Source organism: Littorina saxatilis, linkage group LG9 (assembly GCF_037325665.1).
Source record: "Littorina saxatilis isolate snail1 linkage group LG9, US_GU_Lsax_2.0, whole genome shotgun sequence".
Taxonomy (NCBI): domain Eukaryota; kingdom Metazoa; phylum Mollusca; class Gastropoda; order Littorinimorpha; family Littorinidae; genus Littorina; species Littorina saxatilis.
The window spans coordinates 47,956,742-47,976,253 of record NC_090253.1 but is presented as its reverse complement, the minus strand read 5'-3'; the positions used below and the strand labels follow the sequence as shown (position 1 = coordinate 47,976,253).

The following is a 19,512-nucleotide window of genomic DNA, read 5'->3' as shown; positions in this document are numbered from 1 at the left end:
ATTGTGTGTTCTGGAATGTGGCGCGACTGCTGTCGGCCCAAGTACGTGGTGTGACTCATGTCAACCCGGTCAAGTTTTCAACATTATTGTTGACGTCGGCTTTGCCGTGAAAAGGGAAATATTCACCAGGGGAAGGATAGAGGTTCTTCCATGTGAGTATTTTTGTGTGTGTAAATGTCTTCTGTTGTCCACGTGTTTTTGTCTCTAGTTTGTGTTGTAGGTCGAGTGGAGGGTGGTAAAAGGGAGGTAGAATTTAGCTCATGGCCTTTTCACTTTATTTCATTCCCCCTTCATTGTCATTCACGCTCATTTTGGTTATCATTCCATGCCCTGAAATAAGCGTGTTTTTCTGGTTGGAAAATGTTACATGAATTTGTGAAATGAGTCTAAAGTTGCAAGACTTGAAAGTGACAGTAAGGTTGATTTTTGGTCACACACTCCAGTTAGCTTTTGTGTAAATATTATGGAGTGACCTCTGTTTTGTTTGTTGGCTAAACTCTTTTTGCCTTGTGAATCATTTCGCATTTGAGTACCATGTGTTCTAATTATGGCCTTATAGGCCTGTGGTTTTCTTTCATTTATTTGTCGAGCACGGCCTCATCTGCAAACTGAAAAGGGTGCCTGCGTGGAGCTTCGTCACGGGCGAGATTGTCGTCTGGAGTCCCGCTGCCCGTCGTTGGCCGTCCTCGCCGTCGCCGATATCGTCTTGTCATCTGTCATCTACTCGTCTGTCATCATCGCCGTCACTGCTTCCCTGACAGTGCAGGCTGTTCGTCGTTCTCAGCGCACTGGGTCAGGGGAGGCCATCGTCTATCGTCAGCGTCTGTTCGTCTTCCTCTTTCCCCCTTCGTCGGTACTGCTCAACGCCTGCAGAAAAGGGGTAGAAGGAGGGGGAGATGTTTCATCGTCTGTTCGTCTGTCTAACCCCTTTCAACGTTACTGCTCAACGTTTGCAGTAAGGGGGTAGGCAGGGGAGATCATCATCTTCGCACTCACTCCGTGTCATCAGCGCAAGCATCTAGTTGGCGTTCGTCACACTCACCATTCGCATCTTGGCTGATTTAAAGGGAAGTAACTTTCACATGTCATTCTAGCTTGAACAAGCGCCAGTCATTGCTCGAGGGTTTATAACCCGAGTTCGGCGTAGATATGTTGGTGAAGAACACGTTTGCACTCACCTTTAAGGCCGTACGGGTGGCATTGTCGCACATTCAGCTACCTTAGTATTTCATTGACAAAAGTGACAGTTGTGTTGTTTATTTTTGCTTTCTCACATGTGTGCGTGGCCTTATGTATGTCGTTGCCTTAACCACATGTATGTTGATGTGCAATTGTGTTGACATGATGTTTTTGCATTATCATCATTGCCGCCACCCTTCATTCCTGGTCATCAATCATCATCATCATCACTAACCTTCTTTGTGCAGCAGTAGAGCAGAGCCCAGCAGTTCTTGTTCATTCCCCCATCATTTCATCAACATCCTTTCATTCTCATCCACTCATCCTTTATTTTCTAGAAGCAATAAAGTCTTCATTTGTTGAACTTTACCACTTGAGTTCCTGACTCCTTCTGTGTGAGAAGTTAAGGTCCTACCTATCAGGTTGGTCGCGACATTGGCGAGCTTGCCAGGATTTATCCAAATTTCATATCGCTCGGGAACTCATTTGGTTTTGTTCTGGGTGTTAGGTTGTTTTGTTTCGTCATTGTTTGTCTTTGTGTTGTTTCGTGTTTGAACGCGGTTGTGTCACACTTGTGGCACAACGCAGTATCTTTTGACCTGCTTTCAGGAAAGGCTGCTCAGAGTGCTGTTGGTTGTGTTATGTCAATGCTCACCCGGTCCAGGGCCATGGCTGAGAAAAGAGCGGCAAGTCAGACTGAAGAGGTGCAAGCAGGACATGGGCAGGAGGACTGGCAGCCTCGACCTCCTTTTCATACTACACCTCGGGGTATGCTGGGGTCAGCGTCTTCACCGGGAAGGGGGCGCGGTAGAGGTAAGCTGTTTGATGATCGTACTGTTCGACAAAGTGGCGGCTATCCTGCGCCTGGTCAAGCTGAAGGGGGGTTTGTCACGCTGTCAAAAGGTGATGTTGAACTCAAACACCATATTCCGCAGTTTCCTTCTCCCCAGGTGGACACCAGCGCTGTGCTCTTGCAGTTTTTGCAGGTGGATAGAGAAGAGCGTAGGCGGCGTGAGCAGAAAGAAGAAGAAGAGCGTAGTCGGCGTGAGCAGAAAGAAGAAGAAGAGCGTAGTCGGCGTGAGCAGAAAGAAGAAGAAGAGCGTAGTCGCCGTGAGCAGAAAGAAGAAGAAGAGCGTAGTCGCCGTGAGCAGAAAGAAGAAGAAGAGCGTAGTCGCCGTGAGCAGAAAGAAGAAGAAGAGCGTAAGCGTCGTGAAGAGAAGGAGGCAGAAGAGAAGGAGAAAGAACGGAAGTTCTGGCAGCTCATGTTAGAGCATGAAACCGATAGGGAAAGAGCCAGAGTAGAGAGGGAGGAGAAGAGAGAGAAAGCGAGAGTGGAGAAAGAGGAGAAGACCATAAAGGGAGTCAAGATTCCGACTTTGGAGGACAAGGACAACATTGAGGAGTATTTGGACCAGTTTGAGAGGATCGCTGGAACCCAAGGGTGGAAGAAGGAGACATGGATAGCTCGGCTTTTGCCTCAGCTCAGGGGTACAGCTAGGTCCTTGTACTTTACACTTCCAACGGAGGAGGCAGGGAACTATGACCAGTTCCGAGATGCGCTCATGAAGCGGTTTAATCTCACGGCAGAGGGATATAGGAAAAAGTTTCGAGAGTCGAGGAAAGAACAAAGCGAAACTTTTGCCCAGTTTGTTGTCAGGATTAAGAGCTATTTCAAGAAGTGGGTTTGCCTGTGCAAGAAAAATTTCGAGAAAGGTGAGGACCTCCAGGACGTAATCCTGACAGAACAGCTGATGGAAACCTTGTCGTCTGATTTAATGGTCAAGGTCAAGGAGCGTAAGCCTGCAAATGTGGTTGAAGCGGCAGAAGCCGCAGACGTGGTGATTGAAGCAAAGAAGGGCGTCAGAAAACCTCAGGTTGCCCCTACCAACTTAAACCCATCCGGGGGAGGGTTCGGGTGTAGACACAAGAGGGGAGGGGAACAAGGGAGGTAAGACCATCCAAGAAGCTAAGGAAGAAGGTCTGTGTTTCAAGTGTTTCCAGCGCGGACATCTGAAGAAAGACTGTAAGAAGGTGGGTATGGTCGTCAGTTTCCCAGGGAAAGTTGTTTCAGGTGGTGTGCCTTCTCTTTGCGAGTCCTGTCATAAAAAGGATTTTGAGCCTCGGTGTACAGTCCAGGTGAATGGAGTTGAGGTACCTGCCCTTAGGGATACGGGCGCTGAGTCTCTGATCATTGATGCAAGCCTTGTCCCTTGTGGCGCTTTGACTGGGAGGAAACAGAATGTCACCTTCGCCTCCACCAACTACCAGACTGTCTGTGACACTGCTGTTGTCGATGTAGTTTCCCCATTCTTTGCTGGAAAAGCACTTGCCCTGGTCATGGAGAATCCCCTGTTCCCAGTTATTATTGGCAACCATGTAGAGATGGAAACGGGTCAGGTGTTTCGGGTGCCAGTCTACAGCAAGGATCCTGAAGAGGGCGCAGTAGAAACTAGGGCGCAGGTGCGCAAGAAACGGGTTCCTGGAAAACCTCTTCCCGTCTCTAAGCCTTTGATTGGTCAGACAGGACCAGAAGGAGTGGCCCAGATGCAGTCTCAAGACGACACTTTGGAGAAAGTTCGTGAGTATGCCCAGAATGGGAAACAATTTGGCTCGGGTGATGGCACTATCCATTTCGTGAAGAAGAAGTCTCTGTACTATAGGGCATTTTCGGGACCGGCAGGGTCATACAGTCAGTTGGTTGTCCCCAAGCAGCTGCGACAAGAGGTTCTGCGGTTGGCTCATGATTCCCCTATAGCTGGACACCTCGGTGCAAAAAAGACTAGGGAGAGAGTGTGGCAAACTTTCTATTGGCCTGGACTTTGTGCCGACGTGAGAAGATATTGTGCGTCGTGCGACGTGTGTCAACGCACAGTTCCCAGAGGCGTCGTCAGGAAGGCCCCGCTGGAACAGATGCCATTGATGGATGAACCTTTCAAACGTGTAGCAGTCGATTTGGTTGGACCCATTCTTCCCGCCTCTTGGCGTGGTTTTCGTAGAATGTCCTAGATCTGTCTTCGCGTTCAAGTTCTTTGTTGTGTTCCTGCAACATTCTCGCTCTGGATTCATTACAAAACTGGTAGTTTTGTCTTGGTGGGGGGATATGTCGCGAGATGGGTTGCGGGTAGTTTCTAAATCGACAAACCGCCAGCCGCGGTGTGTAGTGTGTCCGTGTTCGTGACCGCATTGCGGGGAGCACGTGAATTTGGTGCGTCGCTAGCGCTCACCTGTCGTCTGCGCTCAGCGCTGAACGGGATTCGGGGCAGAAGCCAAAGAACTTTGGAAGCAGTAACACCTCGATTGTGTGTTCTGGAATGTGGCGCGACTGCTGTCGGCCCAAGTACGTGGTGTGACTCATGTCAACCCGGTCAAGTTTTCAACATTATTGTTGACGTCGGCTTTGCCGTGAAAAGGGAAATATTCACCAGGGGAAGGATAGAGGTTCTTCCATGTGAGTATTTTTGTGTGTGTAAATGTCTTCTGTTGTCCACGTGTTTTGGTCTCTAGTTTGTGTTGTAGGTCGAGTGGAGGGTGGTAAAAGGGAGGTAGAATTTAGCTCATGGCCTTTTCACTTTATTTCATTCCCCCTTCATTGTCATTCACGCTCATTTTGGTTATCATTCCATGCTCTGAAATAAGCGTGTTTTTCTGGTTGGAAAATGTTACATGAATTTGTGAAATGAGTCTAAAGTTGCAAGACTTGAAAGTGACAGTAAGGTTGATTTTTGGTCACACACTCCAGTTAGCTTTTGTGTAAATATTATGGAGTGACCTCTGTTTTGTTTGTTGGCTAAACTCTTTTTGCCTTGTGAATCATTTCGCATTTGAGTACCATGTGTTCTAATTATGGCCTTATAGGCCTGTGGTTTTCTTTCATTTATTTGTCGAGCACGGCCTCATCTGCGAACTGAAAAGGGTGCCTGCGTGGAGCTTCGTCACAAGGGCGAGATTGTCGTCTGGAGTCCCGCTGCCCGTCGTTGGCCGTCCTCGCCGTCGCCGATATCGTCTTGTCATCTGTCATCTACTCGTCTGTCATCATCGCCGTCACTGCTTCCCTGACAGTGCAGGCTGTTCGTCGTTCTCAGCGCACTGGGTCAGGGGAGGCCATCGTCTATCGTCAGCGTCGGTTCGTCTTTCTCTTTCCCCCTTCGTCGGTACTGCTCAACGCCTGCAGTAAAGGGGTAGAAGGAGGGGGAGATGTTTCATCGTCTGTTCGTCTGTCTAACCCCTTTCAACGTTACTGCTCAACGTTTGCAGTAAGGGGGTAGGCAGGGGAGATCATCATCTTTGCACTCACTCCGTGTCATCAGCGCAAGCATCTAGTTGGCGTTCGTCACACTCGCCATTCGCATCTTGGCTCATTTAAAGGGAAGTAACTTTCACATGTCATTCTAGCTTGAACACGCGCCAGTCATTGCTCGAGGGTTTATAACCCGAGTTCGGCGTAGATATGTTGGTGAAGAACACGTTTGCACTCACCTTTAAGGCCGTACGGGTGGCATTGTCGCACATTCAGCTACCTTAGTATTTCATTGACAAAAGTGACAGTTGTGTTGTTTATTTTTGCTTTCTCACATGTGTGCGTGGCCTTATGTATGTCGTTGCCTTAACCACATGTATGTTGATGTGCAATTGTGTTGACATGATGTTTTTGCATTATCATCATTGCCGCCACCCTTCATTCCTGGTCATCAATCATCATCGTCATCACTAACTTTCTTTGTGCAGCAGTAGAGCAGAGCCCAGCAGTTTTTGTTCATTCCCCCATCATTTCATCAACATCCTTTCATTCTCATCCACTCATCCTTTATTTTCTAGAAGCAATAAAGTCTTCATTTGTTGAACTTTACCACTTGAGTTCCTGACTCCTTCTGTGTGAGAAGTTAAGGTCCTACCTATCAGGTTGGTCGCGACAGTTTTCTTAATGACCCTATGATTTAGTAGAATGATAGCATAAGGATAAGATAATGATAAGATTCTTTTAGTCCTGTGAGGTTACCCTCATGGAAATTCGGGCTGCTTTCTCCCTAAGGAAAGCGAGCTGCCATACAGTATACGGCGCTACCCAATGGTTTGTTCCCTGCATGCATGTATTCATGTTTTCAAGCCCTGAGACTTTTGCTGTGAACCTGGGTTCTTATATCAGGATGTCTACAGCTTCGATTTTAACAGTTTTAAGAGTTTGGCTTCCCTAGCCCGCTCCCGATCCTCCAGGAAAAGATTGAGAGTGTAGAGGAAAGGGTTGATGGCTGCGTTCAGGGGTAAGACAAACACTACTATCGCCACAGAGACTTCGCCAGCAATCGGGATGCCCGCAGAAGCCATCAGACCCAGCAACCCCACGGGAAACCAGCAGAGAAAATCTGTGGCAGCGATAGTAATAAGACGACGAGCAATCGTCATGTCCCGTTGCTTTCTGGAAGAGTCTTGCGCTTTCATGGAGTTGGCCGTAACAGCGCTGTAGATCGCTACCTGCCCCGCCGCGATGGCAACGAACAGAAACAAGTTGAAGATGATGAGCACGCCAAGGGAGTAGCTGTGGCCAGGAAAGTCTTTGCGGGATAGAGGCAGCGGCATGCAGATGCCTGTCTGACTGTAGAGCTGCCAGTGGGAAGAGAAGGGCAGCAGAGGGACAGCAGCCAACACAACGCCCAGCAGCCAGACACCACCGCAGGCCAGCTGAGCCGAGAAGAGCTTGAAGCGAACGACGCTGAAGGGGAAACAGACAACGAGGAATCTATCCAGCGTGATGAGGCAGATTATGAGGGCAGACACCTCGTTCGACAACAAGGACAGGAACCCGGCCACTTTGCACCCCGCGCTGTATCGCCAGGCCGTGTCCTCCCACAGGTAGCTATTCAGGTACATCATGTCTGCCACACCTATCACAGCTAGGTAAACTCCCATAAAAAAATCGGAAACGCACAGGTGGAGGACGAAGACGGTGTACCCAGACATTCTTTCGCTGCCTCTGTGTCGTCGGACTTGTAGTAGAAGACTGCTCACGTTGCCAACAACGGCCATGACTGCAAAGAAGGCGAGAAAGACGCGATAAACACTTGAACGTAGCAAGGCGTCACAGGAGGATATCTCGCTCCATGGTGCATGACAGTCTCTGGGGTTGAAGCGCTCAGGCAGCACTGCAGGACAACACAGCTTGGAATTATCAGCGTACACCTCACGCAACGACTCCAAACCCTTGAAGATATTAGGCGTGAATTGGGACACGGGACAACCCTTCATGTCAAGCACTTCCAGACTGGCCAGTGTCCGAAAACCTTCTCCAATCACGCATTGTACTCCAGTAGACGACAAATTAAGTGTTCGCAGAGAGGGCAAAGGCGAAAACACGCCAACGTCCAGCTGAATCAAAGGAGCATGTGATAAATCAAGATGCAAAACGTTCGGAAAAGACATATTGACAGAATGTTCTCCAGGAAACATTGTCTTCAGAGGATTGTTCGCCAAAACAAGCGTTCGAAGATTAGGCATGAGGGTCAGATGGTCAGCTGCTAAGACTGAAATTGCGTTATCCAATACATTTAAGGTCTGCAAGTTTGGCCACGACACAGACGGCATTGCTAAGAGCTCACATCGAGAGAGACTCAGGAACACCAACATTGTGTTCATTGTCAGTCCTTCTGGGGTCATCTTGCTGTAAGCTGCGTCCAAGTATCTCAGCTCAGGATATTCTTCAGCGGGGAAGTGGCCGGTGCAGACGAAACCCAGACCAAAGCAGGAACAATTGGGGTGGCAGGTTTTGTTACACATCAGTTCATCGTCGCGCTGCGGACATTGGAATATGCCGTCGCACACGTGGGCAGGGTGCAGACATATAGGTGATCCTCGGCAACGATAGAAACCTGCACACGTTGCGTCCTCACACCCTGCCTCGTCCTCCTTACCTGGACAGTCAAACACACTGTTGCACCTGACGAAGACAGGTAAACAGTAGCCGTCACCTGGGCACTGAAAGTGGGTCTCTGGACAGAGTGTAGTGTTTCTCTTTGACAGGCTTTCAGTTGACATATTTGAGCCTTCCCCGATGGTCTGATGGCCTAGTTCTATGGCTTCAATGGGGTAAAACTCTTGACGACCAGAAACTGTAAACTGCACAATGGCGGGTGGCAGTAGTGGGGTACCTCCTCCATCCGTTAAATCAACTTGACAATCCCTCTCGTCGGCTCCGTTGACACACCATTCTTGACCATTGCAATGTTCGTGTACAGGGTAACACTGCACACCAGAGACAGGATATAATACTAAGATTGCTGTGTTTGTTTAGATCGTATGGCACATGGTGAAAGAAAACATACTAGAGAGGCAACAGTCACATTACAATGTTTGAACAGAGGTGTCTGTGATGGCAGGACACCCTTGGCACTAGTAAAACAAGTCGCGTAAGGCGAAAATACAACATTTAGTCAAGCTCAGTCGAACTCACAGAATGAAACTGAACGCATTGCATTTTTCCCCAAGACCGTACAATTGTAGCATCGTCTGTTCACCGCTCGAGGCAAAAGCAGTGAAATTAACAATCCAGAAAAGCGCGGTAGCGGTTGCGGTGAGGAGGATAGCACGCTTTTCTATATCCCTATTCTTTTTACATTTTCAAGTTTTGACTAAATGTTTTAACGTAGAGGAGGGAATCGAGACGAGGGTCGTGGTGTATGTGCGTGTGTGTGTCTGTCTGTGTGTGTGTGTGTGTGTGTAGAGCGATTCAGACTAAACTACTGGACCGATCTTTATGAAATTTGACATGAGAGTTCCTGGGTATGATATCCTCGAAAGTTTTTTTCCTTTTTTTGATAAATGTCTTTGATGACGTCATATCCGGCTTTTCGTGAAAGTTGAGGCGGCACTGTCATGCCCTCATTTTTCAACCAAATTGGTTGACATTTTGGTCAAGTAATCTTCGACGAAGCCCGGACTTCGGTATTGCATGTCAGCTTGGTGGCTTAAAAATTAATTAATGACTTTGGTCATTAAAAATCTGAAAATTGTAAAAAAAAAAAAAAATTTACAAAACGATCCAAATTTACGTTCATCTTATTCTCCATCATTTTCTGATTCCAAAAACACATAAATATGTTATATTTGGATTAAAAACAAGCTCTGAAAATTAAATGTATAAAAATTATTATCAAAATTAAATTGTCGAAATCAATTTAAAAACACTTTCATCTTATTCCTTGTCGGTTCCTGAATCCAAAAACATATAGATATGATATGTTTGGATTAAAAACACGCTCAGAAAGTTAAAACAAAGAGAGGTACAGAAAAGCGTGCTATCCTTCTTAGCGCAACTACTACCCCGCTCTTCTTGTCAATTTCACTGCCTTTGCCATGAGCGGTGGACTGACGATGCTACGAGTATACGGTCTTGCTTAAAAATGGCATTGCGTTCAGTTTCATTCTGTGAGTTCGACAGCTACTTGACTAAATATTGTATTTTCGCCTTACGCGACTTGTTAAATTTCTGAGCGTGTTTATAATCCAAACATAACATATCTATATGTTTTTGGAATCAGGAACGGATAAGAAATAAGATGAAATTGTTTTTAAATCGATTTTGGACATTTAATTTTAATCATAATTTTTATATTGTTAATTTTCAGAGCTTGTTTTTAATCCGAATATAACATATTTATATGTTTTTGGAATCAGAAAATGATGAAGAATAAGATAAACTTAGTTTTGGATTGTTTTATAAAAAATAATTTTAATTACAATTTTCAGATTTGTAATGACCAAAGTCATTAATTAATGTTTAAGCCACCAAGCTGAAATGCAATACCGAAGTCCGGCCTTCGTCGAAGATTGTTTTACACTAATTTCAATCAATTTGATTAAAAAATGAGGGTGTGACAGTGCCGCCTCAACTTTTACAAAAAGCCGGATATGACGTCATCAAAGACATTTATCGAAAAAAAGAAAAACACGTCTGGGGATATCATACCCAGGAACTCTCATGTCAAATTTCATAAAGATCGGTCCAGTAGTTTACTCTGAATCGCTCTACACACACACACACACACGCACAGACAGACAGACACACATACACCACACACACACACACACACACACACACACACACACACACACGCACCACGACCCTCGTCTCGATTCCCCCTCTATGTTAAAACATTTAGTCATAACTTGACTAAATGTAAAAAATGTGCCCAGAATGCAGGTGGCCTAGCTGTCATGACAGGCATATTTGGGTAGAGGTGATAGACCCAGGGACAAGAGAAGGTGTTCTTTTAAGGGAGGTGTCTCTCATCGGAGGAGTCACACATTTCTCGTAGCACTTTAAAAAGAATAAGCCTGTTTTACAAGAATAAAGTCTGCTGCTATGGTATTGCTAAAAACTGAAATTGCTCTTCAATGTGTTCCCCATTTGACAGTTCTTTCTTTCCGAAATTGCCTTTGAAAAAGAAAGAAAAAAAGAAAAGTGAAAGCTATAACATGTGTATACAGACTGGCTCTAGCAGTGTTGACAGGTCCAACGTTTCGTTTACTGTGAGTATTCTCCACACAGACTGAATTCACTTTGAAAGGTCGAAAGTGTGTAGTTACCTGTGGTGATCGTCCACACGAGAAAGAAAAGCCATTTCGGTGTATACAGACTGCATGAACGTTGGCAGATCGAAAGTGTCCTTACCTGTGGTGATCCTCCACACGAGAAAGGTGTGCTGCCCGTACAAGGAGGAAAGACGCAGAAGTCTTCATCACTGTTGTCATGGCAATCGTGTCTGTAATCACAGACCAAGGTGTACACCACGCGATCACTGCCATCGGCACACACAAACAGTTCTGGAAGAGCTGTCTTCGACACTGGACACGAGAAAGACAACTCCATCCTTGGGCTAGACCTCAAAGGAGCAAAACTCGACCTGACACTTTCAGAAGCAAGGCCCTCTGCTGTGTAGCACGAGCTGTGAGTGTCAGCGATCAAAAAGCAGTGGGTCATGTGACCTCGAGGACACGTGACGGTTGCTATGGGCAACGGGTTGTTCAGTACCTCTTTCAACACGATGGACAGTGGAGGTGGTATGGCACGCTCTGTGATTCTGCTCCTCGTCTCTGCATCATTTGAAAACATTTCGCACAAAACCGGTTGATATGCGTTTTCAACCTGCTGTTGCACCGAAGGTAGTTTTGGCATGAAATGAATGACGAAAAATGAATAACTTTCAGTTATGTTAGTCATTGAACTCTGGTAAAAGGATTTAAGGTCAAAGTAAATGGTGTCGTCATTCACTCCAGCGCTGACGTCTGCGTCCTGCAGTGTGAAATAGCGCAACAGACCGAAACAGAAACGTGTGCACATTCTTTGTGTGGTTTTGTAGGAGGCAAAGTAGGCAACTGTTTGATCCTCCCAAATACGAGCATGCCGATATCTGCGTACACATACAGTTCAGTTGTTGTTGTTTTCTTGCTGCATTTGTGTGAGAGCTTATCTGTTTAATTCGTCTACCTTAATTCGTTAAATTCGTTTACCTGTCTGTGTGTGTTATGTATTTTTGCGTGTGTTGTCTTATGTTCCCTGTGCTCGTTTGCTTGATTTTTAGGAAAGTTGTTATACTTTGAGCCGCTAAAACAATTGCTTAATTCATTAACACAAATTGCAAAGTCGTTGCAAATTGAAGAAAATGCTCAAATGTGACTCTCCACCACGGAATGAGTCGCATGTCACCATTGCATGATTTTCATATTTTTACATTTTCATAAAGAGTTTTTTATGCTCTATCCAGTGGTGAAAACCGTTTTAGAAAAGAGCAAAAACTGTTTGAGTTATAAGCCTGTGACTAAGGTGACCCTCACACTGTTACCAGACACTCCCCGGACTATATATTAAGCCTAGCGCAGAACAGCGCGAGGTGACATGCGACTCATTTCGTGGTGGAGGGTCACAAATACATATAACACTAAAACCATCTTTCTTGACGATAACTCAGATATACCATATCACCATGTGTCAGCTTCTTAAAATGATTTGAGAACAAAGAAAATAACCTAACACATCTACTCACAAAGCAGGTAAGTCTGGATTAGTTGAGATACCCACAATAAAGTTGAGAGCTTGATACGCCCTGACTAGCGAAATGACGTCATGCATTTCACGCGGGGTGTTTAGACTGGCTAACTCCGCTCCAATCGCAGAACACTTCCTTCTCATATCTTCGATAGCGGGTAAATCATCGTCGCGAGGTTTGGAACCAGGAATTAAGACATAGCAGCTTTTATCTGAAACACAACAAGCATCAAGTAACGACGATTCAACGGCTATCTGAACGGTCAATGCATTCATGTGCAGGGAATTAACATATCTGAAAAGCCATCTCCCTAATAATACCCCCCCCTACCACCACCCACACCCCCCACCCCTCTAAAAGTAACAAGTGCAACAACAAAAACATGAGAAAATATTCTAATGAAAAGGAGTTGAACGCACTCAAACGGCAAATTCTAAGACAGTAGTTAATAGTTCCTATACTGAGAACAATACTTTAAATATTACCGGTATCTTTAATGTAAGCAAGCAGACCAGTTATGTAAACATTTTTGTTTTACAGGAGCATGACTTGAGAAGGGGCATGGATACATTTGGTTTGTTAAACGCACCACTGTTATTGTGCTTTGCAAGCTTTAACACACACACACACACACACACACACAAACGCACACGCACATGCATAAACACGCACGCACGCACACACACACACACACGCACACACACACACACACACACACGCACGCACATGCATAAACACGCACGCACGCACGCACACACACATACGCACGCACATACACACACACACGCACCTCCCCCCCACCCCCCCTCACACACACACATATAAACAACAACTGACGGACAGAGAAGCCCTCGTCAGCGCAGCGCGTGTAGTTACAGTTGACCTCGTCCTCCCCTCCCTCACACTCTGTCAGCAGGTTGCATTGCACGTGATACCGAAAGGTCGGCCACTCGCTGCCAGAGCAGTTCCACTTGTCGCCCACTTGCTGCGGGGAGAGGCTTTTCTGGCGGAATCAAAACAGGAGAACGGTCATTTTACGGAACGTTTATTCAAAGATGAAATGAAAACTACTAAAATATTGACATGTCGGTCTTTAGAGAATGTGTGTGTGTGCGTGTGTGTGTGTGGGGGGGGGGGCGTTGTGCGTGTGTGGGGGGCGTTGTGCGTGTGTGTGTCTGTGTGGTGTGGGGGGGGGGCGTTGTGTGTGTGTGTGTGCGGTGTGTGTGTGTGTGTGTGTGGTTGTGTGTGTGTGTGGTTGTGTGTGTGTGTGTGTGTGCGTGTGGTTGTGTGGTTGTGTGTGTGTGTGTGTGTGCGTGTGTGTGTGTGTGTGCGTGTGGTTGTGTGTGTGTGATATCTGTAACCTCTATTTTTCTCCGGGACCGACGCAAGACTTTAGAGAAACAAGACACACCGTAGACAATAATTAATTGACATGGTATATGTGATTGAAAACGACATCTAATGTTCCTTGTTTTTAGTAACATGTCTTTTATATGATGTAAGTTAGTAAATATTTGTTTCTCTGTCATAGTTAAAAGCGCAGTCAATGTCGTCAGTAGGAGGCTCAGTAGGTAGCGGTGCCAGTGTCCCTGGCCAGGAACGTACTGTCCCTCTGTCCTCCTCCCTGCGACCTTGCTTTTGTCTTACGGACTGAGATTAATGGACTGCGATATTAATCCGATATATAGTATCTTCATTATTCTACTTACAGTAAAATGGCCAATCTAAATATTTGCTCATTAAATGTCCGTGGTCTGAGAAATAAAATAAAACGAAAAACATTATTTTATAAATTTTCAAAGGAACGCTACGATATAATTTGTTTGCAAGAAACGTATATAACGCACAACGACATTATCCAGTGGGAACTGGAATGGGGAGGGAAAATATTTTACAGTACGGCTACTAACCACAGTAAAGGACAAGTAATTCTCGTACGTAAACATTTTCCATATGAAGTGAACTGCACCCTAAGCACTCAACGCATTGTTGCGATTGAAGTTCATCTGGAGGAGAATAATTTGCACATTGTTAATGTATATGGTCCTAATGCTGAAGATGAAAAAGCTGCATTTTTTCGTGATGTCTATATTTGTAAAGAAAACTCTAATAACGAGATAATCTGCGGGGATTTCAACTGTGTGCTGGATAATAATTTAGATATTATCAGTGGTAGAAAACATAATGCTAAAGACGTTGAGCTATTTAATAAGACGGTAATTGATTCCAATTTAAATGATGTCTGGAGACTTTCACACGCAGAAGAGAAAGATTTCACATGGTCAACAAAATTTCCATTTATAGCAAGGAGATTAGATTATATGCTTGCCTCCGACTTTGCTCTAAATAAATGTTATGAGTGTGAAAATATCTCGATGGCACACACCGATCACCGACTAATTCGACTGAAGTACTGCATCTCCCCAGTAGAAAGAGGACCCTCCTTTTGGAAATTCAACGACAATCATCTTAATGACCCTGATTTTGTTATAAAAATGAACAGTTTAATTGAGAACTATGTTATCGAAACCGATAATATGGATCCGCAAATAAGATGGGACCTATGTAAAATTAAAATCAGAGAATTTTGTATTGCTTATGGTAAAGAAAAGAAAAGAAAATTAATTTCCGAACGCTCCCTGCTTACGAAAGAGCTTAATGAAACGGACAAAAAACTGGCTTCCAACCCTTATGATGTACACCTTATGACTCACAGAGGCCAGGTTAAACAAAATCTAGAACTCCACGAATTAAATGAGGCAAAAAGCGCCCAAAAGCGATCAAAGGAAAAATATATTGCTGAAGGAGAAAAGAACACAAGATATTTTCTTGGGCTTGAAAAAATGCGAGCCAACATGAAGATCATGGATAAACTGCAAACTACAGAAGGTAACACAGTCACCGCCCAAAGCGATATCCTACAAGAACAAGTTAAATTCTACAAAAACGTTTTTAAGAAAACCGATGATTTCTCAGAGGCACAGGCTAATACTTTTTTAGGAGAAGCTGATATCCCACAACTGACACGAGAACAAACTGAAGCGTTAGAAAACCCAGTAACTGAACAAGAACTTCTTAAAGCGTTAAAAAGAATGAAAAATGGTTCTTCACCAGGATGTGACGGAGTGACTACAAGTTTTATTAAATTCTTTTGGTCGAGAATAAGAGAGCTACTAGTAGGCTCGATTCAAAGATCCTTTCATGTAGGAGAAATGTCTCCCTCACAAAAAAAAGCTATTATAACCTTAATCCATAAAGGAAAAGACCTCACAAGAGATAACTTGTGTAACTGGAGACCCATCTCCCTTACAAATACAGACTATAAATTATTAGCAAAATGCCTTGCGCTCAGGATGTCGAATGTTATAAGTGATTTGATCTCAGAGGATCAAGTGGGATTCATTAAGGGTAGAAAAGCGAGTAATATTATCCGATTAATAGATGACGTAATTGAACATATGAATAATGAAAATAAACCCGGTATTTTATTGGCCCTAGATTATACACGTGCATTTGACTCTATCTCCAAGGAATTCATGCTATGGGCCTTCAGAAAATTCGGATTTGGCGAGAATTTTACGCATTGGGTTAAAGTTCTCACAAATGAGACCGAAAGTAGTATTAACTACCTTGGCTGGATTTCCGAACCATTCCCGATTGAGACAGGAATTCGCCAAGGCTGCCCGTTTTCGCCAATGGCCTTCATTCTCGGACTGGAAATTCTTGCAATAAAGATTAGAAACGATCCAAGCATACACGGACTTCGATTACCTTGCTCCCAGATAGAGACTAACAACTCAATTGATATGATAAAATTAGCAATGTACGCTGACGACATTAGCATGCTATTACAAGGAAAACAAGATCTGGAAAATGCAATGAAGCTTGTCACTGATTTCACGAAAATATCACAACTAAAAATTAATAAAAACAAAACGGAAGCAATGTGGCTAGGATCTCAAAAGGACAGCAGAGAACATCTCTGTGACTTAAAATGGAAAAAACAACTAAAGATTTTAGGTATAATCTTTAAAAATGATGTCACTGCATCAGACATAAATGAGAATTGGTCGGTAAGAATCGAAAAAATAGAAAGAATAATAAGTATATGGTCTAAAAGAAACCTTAGTATCACAGGCAAATTATGTATTGTAAAAAGTTTCTTGATTTCACAATTTGTATACCCAATGCAAGCTTTAAGTGCTCCAGCCACTATCCTACAGAAAGTAAATACAATCTTATTTCGATTTTTATGGAAAAAGAAGTACACAAATACGCGAGCCTTTGAAAAGGTAAAAAGATGTGTAATGTGCAACGTAGGGGAGAATGGAGGTTGTAATATGATAAACATAATAGATATGCAAGCCTCCTTTATGATGACATGGATAACTCAGTTAAAAATAGACACATCTGCCAAATGGAAATTAATACCAACCTACATCTTTAATGAAGTTGGAACAAACCTTTGCTGCCTCAATGCTACTGCCAATCCGAAAACATTTTTAGGACTCGAAAAAGTCAAATCTAAATTCTGGAAATCATGTCTAATTAAATGGCTTGAATTCAGAAATATATACCTGCCCAATACTGAATTCAAATATACCTGTCTCTGGAATAGCAAAGAGATAATGTACAGAAACAGACCTCTGTTCTTCAAGAGATGGACAAATGCATACATAAATTACGTCCAAGATATATGGACAGACGAGGGATTATTACCACTTGCACGTATTGCAGAAAAAATCGGGGACTACCCTGCTCTGCTGTTTGATTATAATGCAATGCGAACCGCGCTCATTGCGCAATCATTGCGAGCTGACAATAACCAAACTCAAGAAGCGACTGTCTCTCTAGAACCTCAATCTCTTAAAAACTGGACTCCCAAAAAATTTAGATCACTACTTACCAAACAAAAAGCAAATACTCCTTGCTCAATACATTTTTGGATGAATAAATATAACTATAAAATAGAAAGAAATAATTGGATGATAGCAAACAACTGCACCAAGGAAGAGCGACTAAGGCTACTTCACTGGAAGATATTGCATAATATCTACCCCACTAATATCTTACTACACAAAATGAAAAAACGTGAAAACAATCGCTGTAGTCTGTGTGGAGATATTGATTTCATTGAACATTTTTTCTTTAAATGCCCAAGAATATCACTTTTTTGGAAGAACGTAGAAAAGCAAATTTATATAAAAACAGGTTCACAGATAAAATTAAAAGAAACTGACGTTTTATTTGGTTTCCAACCGAACAAGCAACAGGACCAAACTATAAGAAATATTAACTTTATTCTGCTTGTTGCAAAAATGTCAATAAGTATATACAAATACGGAGAAGGCTTTGACCCAAATTGTATATTTGAAAGAGAGCTCTCCATTCGGCTTTTTGACTGAGAAACCCAGTACTATCATGCTATTGTAAATGACTCGTTGCAAATGTCAATGTATTAACTAAGGTGAACCAATGATGAAAACAATTATGACGAACAGCAAAATATATCATTATTATTAATTCATTTAAACACAAGCATGGTAATAGAGAGAGAGAGAGTGAGGGAGGGAGAGTGAGGGAGGGAGAGAGAGAGGGGGAGAGGGAGAGAGAGGGAGAGAGAGAGAGAGATTGAGAGAGGAAGAGAGAGAGAGGGGGGGCAAGGGGAGGGCGCGAGAGAGAGAGAGGTAGAGAAAGAGCGGAGGGAGGGGTGGGAGAGAGTGAGCGAGAAAGAGAGATTTTCGAAGATTGTCCATGTTAAACGAAAGAATGATATTATTGCTATTTATAACCCTATCTGTTTATGTTTAAACTGTTCAGCATAGCTCACAGTATCAGAGAGAGAGAGAGAGAGAATGGTAGGGTTTATGTTTAAACTGTTCAGCATCGCTCACAGTACTAGAGAGAGAGAGAGAGAGAGAGAGAGAGAGAGAGTGGCAGGGAGGGTGAGAGAGACAGAGAGAGGGGGAGAGGGGGAGAGAGAGAGAGGACGATTAAAGATAGAGAGAGGGAGAGAGGGGAGGGGAGGGAGAGAGAGGATGGGGAGAGAGGATAGAGAAAGAGAGAAAGTGTGCAAATGCCAGTTGACGGAGAGAATTATAGCTAAATTATAATTGATTGAAAATATTGTACATTTTCGAAGATTGTCCATTTTAAACGAAAGAATGATATTATTATTATTTATAACCCATTCTGTTTACGTTTAAACTGTTCAGCTTCGCTCACAGTATCATACTCGTAGCGAGTCATATTGTAACTGAGGTTCAAAAAAAAAAAAAAGAAAAAAAAAAAAAAAAAAAAAAAAAAAAAAGGAACGTACAGGACCAATACTAAACACAGTCGAAGTGACTCGGCAGCAGGGCAGTGTCATCTTCAGAGGGTAGCCCACCGCAGCGACCTGACATCCTGCCCTGGAGTGTCTGTAAAGTCGACAAGTCTGGCAGCGGATCCAAACTCAGGTGTGGATGGAGCAGTGAGTACTGGGACGGGACGGTGTGAAAGCATATTGGGACAAGGGGGGGCGGGGGGGGAAGCGCTGTCCTTCCCGTCAAGGCAGATCGGCTCATCATCTGGCCAGGCTTATACATGGGGTAAAACAACCCTATACTTGGACACATACCACACACCAACAGCCCTTGCTGTTGTGATTTGTACAAATACATTTATCAGATTGTCACTGCAATGTCCGTTAAGGAAGTAGCAGGGACGGGGCGGTGTGAGAGCACAACGGGACAAGAAACAGGTGTAAAGACAACAAAAAAGTTGGTATGTAAGGTATGTAAGAAAATAAAAATATTGTAAATACACCTGGAACTGTTCTGCATTCTCTATGACAACAACGCTATTTTCTCTACTAAATAGCAATACACACACACACACACACACACACACACGCACACACACACACACAGACACACACATACACACACATACACACACGCACACACACACACACACATACACAGACACACGACCCCCCCTCCACACACACACACGACCGATACTGCTCGGACATGTTTAGCATATATGCATTAATACAATTCAATACACTGAAATAATTATGAAATCCCAAATACCTTGTGGAAAGTAAACTTCAGCCTAAACCCAGGCTCCGTGTGGGAAAACCAACTAATGAAGTTGACGGTGACGTAATTGGATTTAAGCACAATTGGCCTGAGCACAGGATTAAGCCGATTAGATACGTCACAATGACGCCACGCCCAGTCTTCGGTTTGTATCGTCACGTCCCGTCCACACCAGACCTCTAACCTTTGAAACAGATTTAAAAAAAACAAAA

At 43.9% G+C, this 19,512-nt stretch overlaps 2 protein-coding genes across 2 annotated transcripts; one reads left to right on the top strand and one right to left on the bottom strand.

Moving 5' to 3' along the window:
* Nucleotides 1–888: 888 nt before the first annotated feature.
* On the top strand, nucleotides 889–4,866 carry LOC138977234 (uncharacterized). The gene is made up of 2 exons (XM_070350140.1): nucleotides 889–3,053; nucleotides 3,181–4,866. Exons 1-2 carry the CDS (start codon nucleotides 1,821–1,823, stop codon nucleotides 4,183–4,185), a joined length of 2,238 nt encoding a protein of 745 aa, XP_070206241.1. The 5' UTR covers nucleotides 889–1,820; the 3' UTR covers nucleotides 4,186–4,866.
* A 1,253-nt stretch (nucleotides 4,867–6,119) lies between these two features.
* On the bottom strand, nucleotides 6,120–18,719 carry LOC138977233 (G-protein coupled receptor GRL101-like). Its single transcript, XM_070350138.1, has 4 exons — nucleotides 18,618–18,719; nucleotides 13,053–13,218; nucleotides 10,841–11,262; nucleotides 6,120–8,412 (listed from the first exon to the last, which is right to left on the bottom strand). The coding sequence occupies exons 1-4, from the start codon at nucleotides 18,717–18,719 to the stop codon at nucleotides 6,328–6,330; spliced, it is 2,775 nt and encodes a 924-aa protein (XP_070206239.1). The 3' UTR covers nucleotides 6,120–6,327.
* Between the last annotated feature and the right edge of the window lie 793 nt (nucleotides 18,720–19,512).

Coding starts and splice junctions, on each gene's coding strand:
- LOC138977234 (XM_070350140.1), top strand. CDS start 1,821: ATGTCAATGCTCACCCGGTCCAGGGCCATGGCTGAGAAAAGAGCGGCA. Junction 3,054..3,180: donor AGGGCGTCAGAAAACCTCAG/GTTGCCCCTACC, acceptor AAGTGTTTCCAG/CGCGGACATCTGAAGAAAGA.
- LOC138977233 (XM_070350138.1), bottom strand. CDS start 18,719: ATGCTTTCACACCGTCCCGTCCCAGTACTCACTGCTCCATCCACACCT. Junction 13,219..18,617: donor CAGACACTCCAGGGCAGGAT/GTCAGGTCGCTG, acceptor TGATTCCGCCAG/AAAAGCCTCTCCCCGCAGCA. Junction 8,413..10,840: donor CGTGTGGAGGATCACCACAG/GTAAGGACACTT, acceptor TCTGGTGTGCAG/TGTTACCCTGTACACGAACA.